General features: G+C 58.4%; 1 protein-coding gene across 5 annotated transcripts; it reads right to left on the reverse strand.

Moving 5' to 3' along the window:
- Positions 1-292: 292 nt before the first annotated feature.
- Positions 293-12,446, reverse strand: ADAR (adenosine deaminase RNA specific). 5 transcript variants are annotated; one of them, XM_080634777.1, is made up of 15 exons: positions 12,337-12,446; positions 9,657-11,182; positions 8,239-8,422; positions 8,005-8,156; positions 7,469-7,610; positions 7,063-7,280; positions 6,705-6,861; positions 5,257-5,428; positions 4,603-4,696; positions 3,128-3,256; positions 2,887-3,020; positions 2,222-2,404; positions 1,650-1,762; positions 1,281-1,408; positions 293-1,040 (listed from the first exon to the last, which is right to left on the reverse strand). In XM_080634777.1, the coding sequence occupies exons 2-15, from the start codon at positions 11,084-11,086 to the stop codon at positions 800-802; spliced, it is 3,477 nt and encodes a 1,158-aa protein (XP_080490903.1). In that variant the 5' UTR covers positions 11,087-11,182; positions 12,337-12,446; the 3' UTR covers positions 293-799. The 5 variants fall into 5 exon arrangements, with proteins under 5 accessions (XP_080490903.1, XP_080490904.1, XP_080490901.1 ...); XM_080634778.1 differs by having other exon boundaries at positions 9,657-11,185; positions 12,337-12,410; XM_080634775.1 differs by lacking the exon at positions 12,337-12,446 and adding an exon at positions 11,656-12,250.
- Between the last annotated feature and the right edge of the window lie 2,147 nt (positions 12,447-14,593).

Here is a 14,593-nt window from a genome sequence, read left to right on the forward strand (position 1 = left end):
GAGGAGCAGAGCCCCCTGAGCACAACAGCCCCCGACCAGCACCCATGGGTGCAGCCAGAGCCATTGGGACACCAGGCTCAGGCCCTCTCTGGGGCTACACTTCCACACCAGCCACTTTGTGGGCTCATCCCTAGGTCATGGAGGGGATCCTGTCCCTCTGCTGCACCCTGTGAGCCCCCCCTGCATCCTGCATCCATCCATCACTTGGCAAGTGGGAACTCATCTCCATTCCCCTCCACTCCCCAATCCCACTGCAGGAACCCTCCCCCCCCCACTGCACAGACCCACCTCATCATAGAGAAACTGGCTTTTATTACTCTTAATGAGGAATGTCAGTGGGTGCTGGGGAGGGCCCTGCAGAGCTCAGCCCCGTGGCCCAGCCCTGCCACCAGAGACCCCCAAACCAGCCTCTCAGCTGTTATTTGACTCCTTAAAAGAGAAGATTTGCCCCCAAAGCAGCTCTGTGGGGCCCAGGCCCAAGGGTGTGAGCTCGCAGCACCCCTCTGGCTTCTTGTGCCTTCTTCTAATACAAAAGTCAAGAGGAGATGGAACCATAAAAGCAAACAGGGACCAAACCTGCCCTGGCTTAAAAAAAGACAGTAATTTCCATGCATGTGTTAAAAAGAGAAAGGGCAGGGGCTCAGGTACAAGATCGGAGGCAGCCAGGCCCACAGGGGACCCTGCTGCACGCTCCTGCTTCCACCTCAGAAAGGTGGTGGTGGAAGGATGCTGACAGCCATGCACATGCCTGTGCGCACTCCCTCCACACCCCTACACCCCCTCTGGAGAGGGCAGCTCTTTATGCACCAGGGAAAGAGAAGTTATCTTCCTCCTGGGGCTTGCGGATCCAGCTGCCGTAGCCCAGCTCCTCCAGCGTGCTGAAGAAGCTCTGCTTGGCCTCCTGGTACGCCCCAGCTGCCTCTTTAGCATCTGAGTACACCGAGAGGCTCTGCAGGTCCCTGCGGTTGCTCTTGGCACACAACTGCTGGAACAGGGCGAACACTTCCCTCTTGGATACACGGGACACCTCCAGCTTGGGGCTGAGAAGGAAGACAAAGGCAGCAATGAAGGATGTGACCCTCACAAGAGCAAAGAGGAGCAGGGAGCTTGGGGAAAAGCCCTCCATGGGCTGCTGCGAGGTTTCCTGTCTCAGCAGGGTTCTGCTGCTCCCAGCCCTCCCCACCCAGAAGGTGCTGGTACCAGGACAGGATGTACCCACAGCTTCAGAGCTGCCCCTTTCCCCCACCTCAAGAGCAGCACCAGGAACAGCTCCCTCTTACCCATCGACCTTCCCTTTGGTGCCATCCAGGACTTCAACTTCGCTCTCATCAGCCAGGCACCAGTTCACTGAGGACTCCTTCGTCTTGCCCGTCTGCCGCGCGGAGTCATAGACACTCACCCGCCCGACCTGTGCCACAGGCAAGAGGGGGCCTCAGCACCAATCCTGCTGCACCAGCTCGCCGGGAACAAGGGACCTGGGTCTCCCTTTCCTCCAGAGCAAGTGATTGCCATGACAAAGGGGCAGGTTTCAAGTCATCAGCCCCCTGAGCCTGCCTGGAGAGCTGCTGCAGGAGACCCCCTCAGGGAGGCCCCATGAGCAAAGATGGACGTGGGGATGGAGAGGTGAAGAGGTGCCAAGGCCACAGTACCTCCGGATGGTTGATGCGAAACGGAGCCCGGAGCTTGCCCTGCAGCACGCTCCCATCTCTGGCCACGCGGCAGCAGATCGCACGTGTCAAGTGACCCTGACTGTACAAGTAACCTGTGGAGGGACAGACACAGAGGCATGGGGAAGCAGGGCCAGCACAGGCGAAGCCCCAAGAGCCACAGAGCTGCTCACGAGCTCCAGAAAGCTCAGAGCCACGTGGCTCAGGGACGTGTACCCTGGATGTGTAAGAGGAAGGTTTAAAGCCTGCAATGTTTTTCACCCAAGACACAGGCAGTTTCTGTCTCGCCCTCCCAGATCACATGTGCCTGCTGAAAACCAAGAACCTTGGAGAAAAACCCACTCCACCCACAGCAGACAAGGAAAAGACTCCCTTTTCCACTTGCAAACAGCACAGCTCTGCCAAGAACGACGTTTCAGCCCCTTACTCCTCCAGCCTCCACAACGAAGCTTTCTCATCTCTTGGGGAAGGGAGGTTCCTTGTTGCTGCAACCCAGCGCTATGGGGCAGGGCAGCACAGCCGGCCCAGGCCAGGAAGGATGGTGGGTTTCCTACCAAGTGTAACCGAGCTGAGATAAACTGGTTCCAGGAAGTGTGATAACAAAGCCCCCTGCAAGCCCAGCACGTTCCAGCGTAGGATCTTGTCGCTGCAGGACATGGTGCGTAAGCGCTCCCCGTGCTGGATCCCATCCCACGTAGGCACAATGTCACTGGACTCCACAGGAATGGTCCCTTCCCCTGCACAAGAGAGGAAGAAAGACTCAGGTACCCAATAAGCCAAAGCCCAGCAGCAACCTCACCAGAATCTCTCCTGCGTGCGCAGGCACAGGGTGACCTCCGGAGTCACTCTGTCCCCAGCTCCAAGGAATGTGCTTAGAATATCCCTTTGGAAAAAGGCAACCCATGTACTGAGGCCAGAGGAGTCAGTTTTAACGTTGCTGCAGCAGAATGAAGTAGTGCTTGAAAGGGAGGGCAGAGACATCCAAGCTTGGCAGCAAACATCAGCCCTTGCTAGTGTGGCAGGCTAAGTGCCTGAGGCGGAAAGGAACACGGACTCTCTCTAATGCTCCCACCCCTTTCCCCCACCTCCTTTGATTCCTGAGTGCTTCAAATCCCACAACAGCACCACAAAGAGAGGGGTAAGGAAGCTTTGGAGCTCCAGGAAGGCTCCAAGAAGAGGACTTGGAGCCATCCCAAATGAGGGGAGTGAATGCACTCACCATTCTCCACCTTGGTCCGCAGCTTGCCCTGTTTGGGGTTCTCAAAGAGGGGCTGATGCTGAGCCTGCCCCACTACGCTCGCCTGATCGCTGCAGGACTTATCAAAGAGAGCCCCATCTCCACACGGTGCGGTGCTAGAAAACAAATGCTCCCCAAGTTAGCACCGACCCTCAGAGAACAGCCAGGGCTGGGGAGGAGCCGGTGAGACTGAGAGCAGTGCCCTGCACAGCCCCACACAAACCTGATGTACAGGTGGAAGGTAACACCGTGCTTGACCTTGAGTCTCTTCCCTCCTGCTGGCTCAAAAATGCTCTCTTCCGCAGAGGAAGGATCAGAGGGGTTGTACTTCATCAGCTCACTATAGAGAAACCTGAGAGGAACAAGTTCACATCAGGAGGCTGCTCTGCTCCTCAGCCAAGGAATGCTTCAGTCCCACCACTGCCTGTGCCCAGGACAGGAGGGTCCCAAACTCTGCCTTTGTTGCACCAAATTGCCTGATCCTGCTGCACGGGAGAGCAAAGACCTGGATCTGTGGCCAAGAATACCTGGAAGCCAAGAAAGAGTTTCTGCTGGTACAGAAAAAGCACAAAATGAGCAGCTTTGCTGACATGCAGAGGCCACACGAGACAATGAGCACTGGCAGGAGAGGGAAAGGAGCCTGGCTGGCTGCTGCGTGTGTGTGTCTGAGCTGAGAGTGAAGAAGGCTTCAAGGTTGTTAACACAGCACCTTTAGTCAGCACCACGTCTGCACTACCAGCAAGCAGCCCCCAGGGCAGCTCAACACAGGAGGTATTATTAGCACAGCCCATGATCTCTTTACAATGACTGGGCCTTTTGTGGCTGCTGCTGTCCAGGGACAGGCAAAAACCTTGAGGTCTCCAATGCAGCGTCAAGGACTAAGGAAAAATGGCAGCTTCCCGGAGGCTCCAGCAGAGCCTGGGCAGGGCCTTGCTTTGCAAGGAGAGAGGGAGCTCACTCTTGGATGTGTGGGCTCTGCTGTGGCACAGCAGCCACGACTGTCGAGATGAAAAGCTGAGACAGACAGGAAGTGAGAATGGCATCCCCCGACTTCCCACCTTCCCAGGGACCTGCTCTCAACACCTTCCAGTGCTGAGGAGCGCAGAGCACAGCAGCAGCAGGCAAAGGCTTTAGGAAAGCAGCTGGGTTTGCTGGTCATAACGGGGAGAGCAGCTCCAGCTTCAGCTCCCTTGAGTTTAAGAAGTGCCATGTGGAATTGTTTAGGAATGAGAGCACTTCTGCAGTTTAGTTGGGAAACCCCTTCCCAAGCGATGAAAAGGGATTTCTTTTCTCCACACAAACACATTTGGAATGTTCTCCTGCAGCCTTCGGCACACAGAGCCAGGGAGGCCAGAGGAGGACCTGGCCTGCAGGCTCCCCAGCACCTTGGCTCAGGCAGAGCTGGGCTCACACTGAAGCAGCGCGTCGTGCACCAACCAAGCAGCTTCTGCAAGCTGCTTTATTTTAGGTACATCAGAGGCAGCCCCTGGGCTCTTGGCAACTCTCCAGTTTGCTGCTAATTTGGGCACCACTCAGGCATGGCCCCTTCTTATCAGAAATAACTTCCCTCTATTTAGCACCACATGGGTAAACAGTAGTGCTTGAGGATCCCAGCCTCTCCCAACACAGCTCCATCCCTCTAGGATGGGTCAGCACCTCCTGGCGGGTGCTTCTCCTGCAGCTTTCCCCTTCTCTCACCTCACAAAGCCTCTTCGAGAGATGATTTCTGCGTGACAGTCGTTCACTGTCTCCCCCTTCAGGCTCAGTTCCTCGCCCTTCACGCACCGGTTACCTGAAACACAGCCCAGAATCGGGCAAGGGGCAAAGTCAACACAAGCTCCACAGGAAGGGGGAGGCATTCAAGTTGCTTCAGGTTTTACTTCTTTGGGCTCCTGAGCAGCAGCAGCATCCCCTGCCTATGAAATCATTATCCTGATCCAAGCAGTGAGGAAAACAAAGGGACAAAGATACTACTTTAGGGACAATGGAGACTTAAACTGCGCAAGGTTTAGGAGCAGTGGCCCTTACCAAGTGGTTTCCAGCCCACCACTCCGGGTGGACGTGTGGCAGCTCACTAGGGAGGGAGCTGAGGTCCACGCAACAGAGGAGTTGTAGAGCATGAGGAACCCGTGCTCTGATGCACAGAGCAGCAGCTGGAGCAGGGAGGAAGAGCAGCAGAGCTGCAGGCACCCCCGCGTTGCTCTCACTATGCCCACAGCACTTGTGCCACCACGCGAGCCCTGCAAACGTTTCCTGCTCTCCCTGAGGAAGCTTTCAGCAACAGCCATTCCCAGACAGGGAATCTAACAGGGAAGTGAGAGCTCAGCTTATGCTGGAAGAACCTGTCCATACCTGTCCCGATGCTGACCACCACTCCCAGGCCCTTGTTCCCTTTCCGCATGATGATGGCGGCCAGGATCTTCCTCCCGAGCAGGCTGTGCTGGATGCGCGCAGTGAGGGTGTTGAAGCGTTGATGGCTCAGCATAGCCAGCTGATCGTGGAGGGTGCTGCCACTCACAGGGAGCTGGAACAGGGACACAAGAGCAGGGTTGCTAAGAGCTCATGGAATAGAGCAGCTCAAGAAGTTGCTAACGTGAAGCAGCAGGAACACAGAAGACAGGAGCTATGGGCAGCACGACTGGCGTTGAGTGCATGGGCATTAGAATGTTCAGGGGTGGGTGGAGTTCTTTTAGGTATAGAGGGGGGCTATGAGGATGATCAGGGGCTGCAGCTGTAGTGCTAGGACATGGGGTGATGAGTTCAAACTGAAACAGGGGAGATTGAGGTTGGAGATAAGGCAGAAGTTCCTCCCTGTGAGGGCGGTGGGGAACTGGAATGGGTTGAACGGAGAAGCTGTGGCTGCCCCATCCCTGGCAGTGCTCAAGGCCAGGCTGGACACAGGGGCTTGGAGCAACCTGCTCCAGTGGAAGGTGTCCCTGCCCGTGGCCGGGGGTTGGGACTGGATGAGCTTTAAAGTCCTTTCCAACCCATTCTATGATTCTATTTCTGGGAAAGCCTTGTCCAACACTTGGAGCCCTGCTTTGAGCACCATCACTGAGCGCCAGCAGCAAGCTGTCCTCCTGGCAGCGAGTGACACGGGCTGAGGAATGGCCTCCTGAGACTGTCAGGGGAAACCCCCAGCACAAAGCAACAAGACCTGTCTTGTCTGTTCCCAGAGCCTCAGCCAAGGAAATCTGGTACTGGCTTTGAAGGAATTCCTTCTGTGCCCGCCTGTGAGGAGGCTGCAGAGTCCCTCCCATTGCAGCCGAGCTCTTGCCTCCTCTGGCACTGCTGAGTGACAAATCCTCCCTGATGGCTTTTCTATTTAGAGGCACAGCTGCAGTGCTCAGCTGTGCAGCCTGGCACACGGCTCTGAAGAGCTCACATAACATGGATCTAAAGCAGCACGGGTTTGGGACAGCCATTCCTGACACAGCCAGAGCTTTGCTCTTCTCTGCTCCTGAGGTTTTGAGCTGACACAGATTTTAATGCAGCACAAAGGAATTTGGAAGGAGGGGTGGGGGGAAGTCACAGAATTCAAGAGGAGCTGCTTCTGTTCCACCACAGGAACACGTTTCAGGAGCTTGTGGAAGAAGCTGATAATTCAGCCCTAAAGCAGAGGCCAGCAGGAGGGAGGAGCACATCTGTGCCCTGAGGAAAAGCCTAACCCACTTCAGGGAAGGCACCTTCTGAGAACAAAGGCCTCACAGTTGATCTTGGAGGCATTTTTCTGCCAGACTGAAAGCACAGGACAAGCAGGGCTACAAAAGCAGCCCCAGCTTTGGAGGGAGAGGATTTACCTCAGGGATGTTCATCCCTTCCATGCGCTCAATCTTCTCAGTCTCACCAATGAGGACTCTGAGGGCTGCATCCGCTGCCTCCTGCTTGCCCTGCTTTTTGCTGTGAGCAGTTACAGCTGGGAACCAGCGGCCTCCAACCTTTGCCTGATACACAAACCTGTAACGAGAGCAGCAGAGCTCTGAGGAAGCAAGAAACCCCCAGGTTTCAGGCTGGCTTTTAAGCAGAGAGGGGAGTGGAGGCAGCCTGTGCGCCCAGAGGCAGCAGCTCAGCCTGGTGCCAGCTCAAACGGCACCAGGAATTCTGCCTAGACAAAAGGAACAGTGCAAAACCTCCTCCTGGGCAGCTGCAGTGACTTACTTGGGATCATGGGGAGGTCCTGACTGGTCAATGAGCTTGAACTCTGCAGCAAAGCCATTGGAGCGGGCGTATTCCAGCAGACCACTGACAGGGTTGACATTCAGGTATTTGATGAGCTCCCCAACACCTTTTGTTTTTGCCACCTTGGATTCCTCTGGAGTGGGAATCCGTGGTGCAGAGCTGTGCATGGGCTGGTCACCTTGGGGCTTCACCACAGGCTAGAGCAGAGTTAGGAGAAGGCTGTCAAATACTGAGCAGCTGGAACCACCATAGGCCAAGAGCAGCAGCAAACCTCAGCTACAGCCAGCACGTGGCCTTGGGCGGGGAGAAACCCAGGGGAAGACGAAATAAAGGAAGGGGGGACCCGACCCAAACCACTTGGCTCTTCTAAAGAAGCTCTTTGTACCTGGTCAGGCAAGACACGGGGGACAGACTCTCCAGAAAGAATCTTCACAGCAACTTCTGCTGCCATTTGCTTTGCTCCCTTCTTGCTGTTTCCTACCACAGCAGGGAAAATTTGGTCACCCATTTTCACACAGTAGCTGAACCTGACAGGACATTATAGCATACGAGAAGCATATAAGCAGAGGTGTCTCCATCTGGTTACTATCCCTGTCTCCCAGTTCAAGTTAAGTCCTTTTACATTATCTCCTATTGACTTCTACCACAATGGCCCTAACCGTGCCCAGGAGAGCACTACCAGGTAGGGTACAGGCCTGGAACCTGTTCCTGCTCTGGCAGATGAAACAACATTCTTTCTCTGAGAAAGGCTGGTGGGTTTGGTCTCTTTCTGGAGGCAGATGTTTGGAGGAGCCATGCCCAAACTCCTGGGATCGGAGCAGCACTCAGGCAGGTCAGTGATGAGGCTGGGAACATGGGGAGTGTGCTGAAGAGGAAGGATATGAAAGATATGTCCCCAAAGCTGACACCCATCTGCCATACCTGGGATCGTGAGGTGGCCCTTCCTGAGAGAGCAGCTGGAATTCAATCGTGTTCCCTGATTTCTGCCCATACTCCATCAATATGCTGATGGGATGCTTCCCAGGGAGCAGGCTGAGGGGAGCTGCTGCAGGTGAGGGCTCTGGCGGCAAAGGCTACAGCAAGAAGAGCGGAGGAAACCAGTTGCAGCCTAACCACAGGTTGAGCAGCCTCCCAAGGAAAGCAGACAAGACTCACCAGAGCTTCGGAGCTCTCAGAGGGACAGGGCTCTTCACATTTAATTCCCCCTTGTCTTCCATTCTCTGCTTCACTCATCAGGACCTTCATAGCATTGGCTGCTGCCTCTTGCTTAGCCAGTTTCTTGCTCCCTGCTTCTGCTGGTGGGAAGCGACGCCCATTGATCACTGCCTGGAACTTAAACCTTGGAAAGAGAACCCCAAAGAGGTAAATCCAGAGGCAGAGGTGTCTTCTCAGAGCAAGCACAGCTGCTCTTGGGACTCAGGTGAGAAGGAACAGCTACTCCTGGCTGGGAGAGCAAACCCACACTGCCACATGCAGAAGACCCAAATACCAAGAGTGTCCCAACAGCTCTGCCTCGTTCCATGGCACTTGCAGAGCTGCTCAGGTCAGAAGAGCAGCTCCAGCTCTTGTTCTGAAGGAACAGGCTGCACTGCCTTGTTCCCAAGCCCCAGGAACACATCATGGGATGTTGCATCTCCTGCACAGGGATGAAGAAAGCTTAAAAGCAGCCTGTGCTGTTCCATCTGTACCTGCTCATGCGGGGTCACTCATCCCTCTGGCAGTTTCCCTGCCTATTCAGTGCATTCCCGGCACCCCAGGCAGGTGCTGCCTCACATTAACCTCTTGCCTTTGCTGTTCTGTCTCTCTGCTCCCTGTGGAGTCTAACACAGGCGGCTTCACTCCTGCCCTCCAGCCCAGTACAGGGGAAATCTGCTTCCAAGGGTCAAACCATATGAGAAGAGGGATTATGGGGCTGAAGCCATTCAGCTCCCTCCTTCCCAACAAAAGTGGGACTTCATCTTTAGAAATGAGGCCAATTTTCCTGTCTAGCGGATCCATTGACATGTTCCCGTGTGGCACATCCAGAGCTTTTTACCAGCTCAGCAGCAGCCAGGGTTTCACATGGGCAAGCAGGGCTCCAGGGGCTGACCTGTGTCACGCTACGTGCTCTGCTCAGAGGCCACTCTGACCCCAGAAACAGCCAGAGTGGGTTCACCTCCTCCAAGCCAAGAGAGCTGCACCCCAGCACTTTGTTCCGGGCTCCCTTTCTACCCTTTCCGGGGGGAGAGCATCCTGAGAGGTAGCTCAGAAATACCAGTTTCTCCCTATACAATCCAAATGAAAGCCAAGTGATGCAATCAGATGGGACCTGAAGAGATGAATCCCAACTTCACTGCTCAGAATGAGGGGCAGGGTAGTCAAAACTGGACTAACCAGGACTACATTTTAGCCTTGGTTTTTGGGGGGTTGGCTTGGCTTTTTGAAGCTGCTGCAAGGAATCAACTAGGCTAATCCTTGTGGAACAAGCATTGAGGAGCAGGGGCTTGGGTACAAAGGTGAGGGGCTGAAGTTAGTGGAAGTCAAGAGCATTTTAAGCAAGAAGACAGCTCAGGAAAGGGAGGAAATGGTCTCACCGTGGCTCATGAGAGGGTCCACTCTGCTCCAGCATGGCAAACTCACAGTGCTGGTAGGTGTACTGGGAATACTCAGTAAGGCCACTCACTGGGTTCTTCTCCTGACAAGCCAGCAGCTTCTCCACGGGTGTACAAGGTAAAGCAGCTTCAAACTGGGCAGTGTAACTGGGGGAAGCTGGGGAGCTCATGATGGCTTCTGCCTCCTCAGGCTGCTTGTTGATGGAGTTCAGGTTATCTGGGATATCATCCGTGGCCCACTTCCCATTCTCAGAGTTATCGTAATGACTCAAACTGGAAAACTGGGGCTTTGTGTCCTCAGGCACGGCTGCTTCCGTGTCACCGCCCTGGCTGTGCTCAGCGTGCCCCAAAGGCTGCTGTCCGTTCTCTGCCCCCTCTCCTCCTGCCATGCTCACTGCTGGCAAAGCTGCTGTCACCTCCTGGGGGCCCGGAGGAACAGACGAAGGTGGAAACCCCAGCTCAGGTTTGGGATCTCCCTTCTGCATCACTGCGCTGGCCTTCAGCCTCATCTGCATCCGCTCGCGCTTCCTGTCCGTCAGGGACCACCGCGGGGGGCTCGTGTTCTGCTTGCGGACATCCCCCAGCTTCTCCAGGGCGCTGAGGAAGGCGTTGACATCCTTGGCCCTCGAGAAGCCGATGTTTTTGGCCAGGTTGAGCGCTGTGCTTTCTGCCACGCTGAACAAGTAGTTACAAATCTTGTCCTTGGTCTCAGCCATCGCGGGGCCAGCGTCTCCCGAAGCAGCCGTGCTCGTCTCTCCTCTGCTCTCTCCAGCTGCAGCTGGGTGACCACTGCTGTGCTCAGTGGGGCTCCTCTCCCTCCCTGTGCTGGGGCTGGTGATGCTCCACAGAGGCGGCGTCTCCCCCCCCTTGTGCAACCTGCCTTCTCTGAAGAGTTTATACAGAACACGGTTGACCTCTTTCTTCTGAACTCGAAGCTTCCGCGCCAGCTCATGAACTGTGCAAGCCTTCCCGTCCCCGAGCTGCCTGAAAAGAGTCAGGATTTCCTGTTCACAGTCTTGGCCAGCAAGAGAGAGCCTCTGGAAATTGAGCCTGATGCTGTCAGAGCCTCGCTCCACGCTGCTCTGATGGTGGTACTGAGGAGGGCAACACCGTGCGGAGGGCTTTGCCCAAGGATGCTCACTGGAGGACCGATCGCACCGTGCTCTGCTCCAGCGGAGCTGCCATCTCTCTGCAGGAGCCGGTGCTGCAGCTCGCACGCCCCTGGTGTCCCAGGATCCCTGAAGGGAACGGAGCTCAGTGCCCTGCTCCGTCAGGAGCTGCTGCTGCAGAAATGCTCCCTGGTTCCTTCCTGGGGTACGAGGGTGGCTGAAGAAACCTTGGGTAGTGCTGGGCCAGTTCCGCCTCGACCAAGGCACACACGAGCCTCTGCCTCGAGCAGTGCCTCTGCTCATAGCGCAGTGCTGGGACCCGCGTGCGGCCCCGGCGGCTGCTGCGCCAGGGCAAGGGGAGCTCTGCTTCGCTCTGTGTCCTCTGTCCAGAGCAGGCACCTGCTGGGGGGGAACACAGGAACTGAGCCCGTGTTCCAGAACCACACCTGGAACAGCTTCCTGCCCCCAAAGCGGCTTCCCCTCGCAAAGCTTTCCCATGTAAACCCAAAGAGCTCCCCGGCGGCTGCCCAGCACAGGAGCCAGCAGCGAAGTTCAGCCCCAGGCCCAGCTGTAAACCGCCTCTTTGACCCCCCATACCCGAGCTCAGGGGTGCTCGGTCTGGTCAGGATGCCTCCCCCAGACACGCGGGAGCTTCACTCCTCTGCCCTGAAGTGCAGAACGATCTCAGACCCACTCTGCAATCAGAGCAGCGGGGGCAGGAGGAGGGGAAGCAGCGCCTGCAGTCACACAGGACAGAGCTGCTCTGGGTGCAGTGACCTCTTTTAGGAACCTCTCTTCACAAAGATGGCTTTCCCGACGCAGCTCACCTCAACGCTCCCCATCGCCACCAAACGCACCCCAAGACCACTCACGTTTCATCAAGCCCATGAACAGGCTCCAACAGCACCCAGCCCTTGTACCAGCTCTGTATGCGGAGCTGGGGGGGCTCTGTGCACAGAGGGGAGGGTCCCGTTCCCAGCTCCTTCCTCTGGGAACTCGTCCGGCCCCGAGGCAGCGGCAGCACCGAAGACCGGGGGCTGCTCTGCCTCCACCTCATCCACGCACCAGATTCCCTGCTTTTGGGAGCAAACGACCGGGCTAAACCCAGCCCTGCCCCGAGCGGCGGCGGCGCCGGGGGGAACCGCTGCAAGATGGCTGCGAGCTCCGTTTCGGTTTCGGTTCCCGGCCCGACAGCGCCCGCCCCGCCCCTCCAGAGCTCGCCGGGAGCGGCCGCGGCTCTGACCCGGCGGGAGCACAGAGAGCCCGGGACCGCCCCGCAGCCGCACACAGAGCCCGCGAGGCTCCGGGCGGGCCCTGTCTTCGGGAGCTGCCGCCGGGACGGGACCCGCAGCCCCAAAGGCACCGGAAATACCGAGCAGCCGGTACCGGGCCAGGGCGCAAGGGAGGCCCCGCCAGGGCCCTGGGCTGCCGCACACGGCCCCAACGGGTCCCCGCGATGGAGGCCGGGCGGGCAGGACACCCGCGGCCATGGGGGCGGCTCCGGCCCGCACACGAGGCCCGGCCCCGGTCCGGCCCCCCCAGCGCCCCCTTACCCCCTCCGCTGCCGCCGCTGCCGCCGCGGCCAGCGCAGACTGATGACGCAACCGAGCGCCCCCTCAACCCTCCCGCGCCTGCGTAGCTCGCAGGGAGCCGTGCGGCCGCCATCTCGGTTGAGGGCAGAGCGCGGCGGCCATGTTAAGCGCGGGCAGCGCGGGGCCGTGCCGAGGCCGCCGCGGGCCGAGCGAGGCCCTCCGCGTCCCTCCCCGCACCCCGCCGGTCAGGCAGCCGCGGCCCCGCCCTCCGCCGGCGCGAGCGAGCAGGGGTGGCTCCCGCTGCGCCCCCGGGCACCGCAGGCCGCAACCGGGCGCCAAGGCAGCGGCGAGCATCAGCCCTGCAGCGGCCCCTGAGCCCAGGGGGGATCGGGGTCCTCCATGGGCTCCGCCCCGTGGGGCTTCTCCATGGGCCTCCCCCGGCCCATGTGCGCCCCGTTCCCCGCTTGACAGGGTGGGAGCTGGACTGGAGGAGGGAAGGCTCCTGAAGGGGAGCCCCCAGAGCAGCTCCAGTGGGTGAAGGGGCTGCAGGAAACCTGGAGGGGGGCTTGGGACAAGGGCCTGTAGGGACAGGCCAAGGGGAATGGCTTTAACCTGCCCGAGGGGAGACTGAGATGAGCTCTCAGGCAGAAGCTCTTCCCTGTGAGGGTGCTGAGGCGCTGGCACAGGGTGCCCAGAGAAGCTGTGGCTGCCCCATCCCTGGCAGTGTTCAAGGCCAGGTTGGACACAGGGGCTTGGAGCATCCTGCTCCAGTGGAAGGGGTCCCTGCTGTGGCTTTAGATGAGCTTTAAGGTCCTGTCCAACACAGCCCATCCTATGATTCCCTGTGTGCCCTCCAACTGTGCTGGGGCCCCGCTGTCTCCGCTCACCCCCATTTGAATACACGTTCTTTAGCTCCAGAGCTGCCCCTTCAGCCAAGACCCGAGTCCCATCCCACCCGCTCCCACCGTCCCCCTCGCTGATCCCAAAGCCCTGGGTGCGATCCCTCTGTTCATGTGAGCTCCCGAGCTCCCGTCAGCGAACAGATTGCTCCTGCCTGGGGCTTTGCTGCCTGCGTGCGAGCACTCGTGTCTCAGTCACCAGCTGGCAGCAGGAGCCCGGCACCGAGGCAGTGCCTTTGCCGGGTGCCAGGCGGGAGCTCCCAGCCCCTGTCCCGCTGGGGGATGGATGCGGCTCCATCTGCCCTTGCTTGCCCATGCTGAGCAGAGCACATGGGGACAAGCTCCTCAGAGCACCCCGCTCCCCACCAGCAGCTCTGCTTGGCCCAAGGGGGTGCTGGTGGTGGCTGCGTGTGCCTTCAGGTGGGGACCTTGCCCCCACCATGGCTGCTTCCTTGCCTCCATGTGCAGGTATTCCCATGGGAGGCACTGCAGCACACAGAGATGGTGAGCCAGGCCCCAGCGCTGCCAGGCTCGGGTGCTGCTCCTGCTCAGGGTGGGTTCTGGAGTCAGGGATTTGCGGTCTGCATTTCCCGGTTTGGTTTTGGTGTTTTGGGGCTATCATGGAGAGACTCCTTGTCTGCAGAAGGACCCCTCACACCATCTGAAGTGGTCACAGCTTCATTCCTAGAGGCTTCGGAAGCACAAACCCCCGCGCCTCGGATGAGGCTGGTGAGGGTCAGGCACTCCCCGTCCCCTCCGCAGCACGCAGCGCTCGGCTCCTCAGTCTGCTCTTTTCTTCTCTCCCCCATTTAATTGCCTGGGATCACTCCTCAGCTTTAACGCTCCTCGGTGAGCGTGATTCACCATGGCTGCTGCTAAGGCAGAGTGGGGAGGTTACAGCGCTGCTCTGCGCTGCATCGCCACGATCCACCCTGCCCATGGCCTCAGCCGGGGCCGTAGATCCTCTGGGATTGTAACACCCGGAATGTGCCAGCAGCCACTTCATCGATACGAGTTCATTCTCCTTTCTCCTGCTTTATGGAAAACTGGGTAGGCTCCAACCTGTTTCCATAGGAACGGGCTGGGAGAGCCGAGGGCTCTGACACAGCCACAGCGCCTGCATCCCGCTGGAAGCCCGTTTGTGCTGGAGCTGAGGAGCTGCCGGCTGAGAACCGGCCCCAGCGTTATCCCTGCGGGGGTCGGGGGAGGATGGGCAGGGCTGGGAGCAGCATCCCGGGATGCCGGGGCTCCTCGTGCTCCCCAAAGCAGAGGCACCGCTTCCCCGGGCTGAGCAGAGGCTTCCCCGCGCGATGGCAGCATTCGCTCAGCGTCCCTGGCCGGCGGGAGGTGCCTCAGGTGTCTGCTTTGTTTCGCCTTCC

This window comes from Psittacula echo (genome assembly GCF_963264785.1).
Source record: "Psittacula echo genome assembly, chromosome: 26".
Lineage (NCBI taxonomy): Eukaryota > Metazoa > Chordata > Aves > Psittaciformes > Psittacidae > Psittacula > Psittacula echo.

What these genes read in the sequence shown, in the direction of transcription:
- ADAR (XM_080634777.1), bottom strand. Translation starts at nt 11,086, where the DNA reads ATGAGCAGAGGCACTGCTCGAGGCAGAGGCTCGTGTGTGCCTTGGTCG. An exon ending in GGTGGTCAGCATCGGGACAG is followed by an intron (nt 4,697 to 5,256) that starts GTATGGACAGGT and finishes GCTGTGTTTCAG; the next exon opens with GTAACCGGTGCGTGAAGGGC. An exon ending in TCTCGAAGAGGCTTTGTGAG is followed by an intron (nt 3,257 to 4,602) that starts GTGAGAGAAGGG and finishes TGTTCCTCTCAG; the next exon opens with GTTTCTCTATAGTGAGCTGA.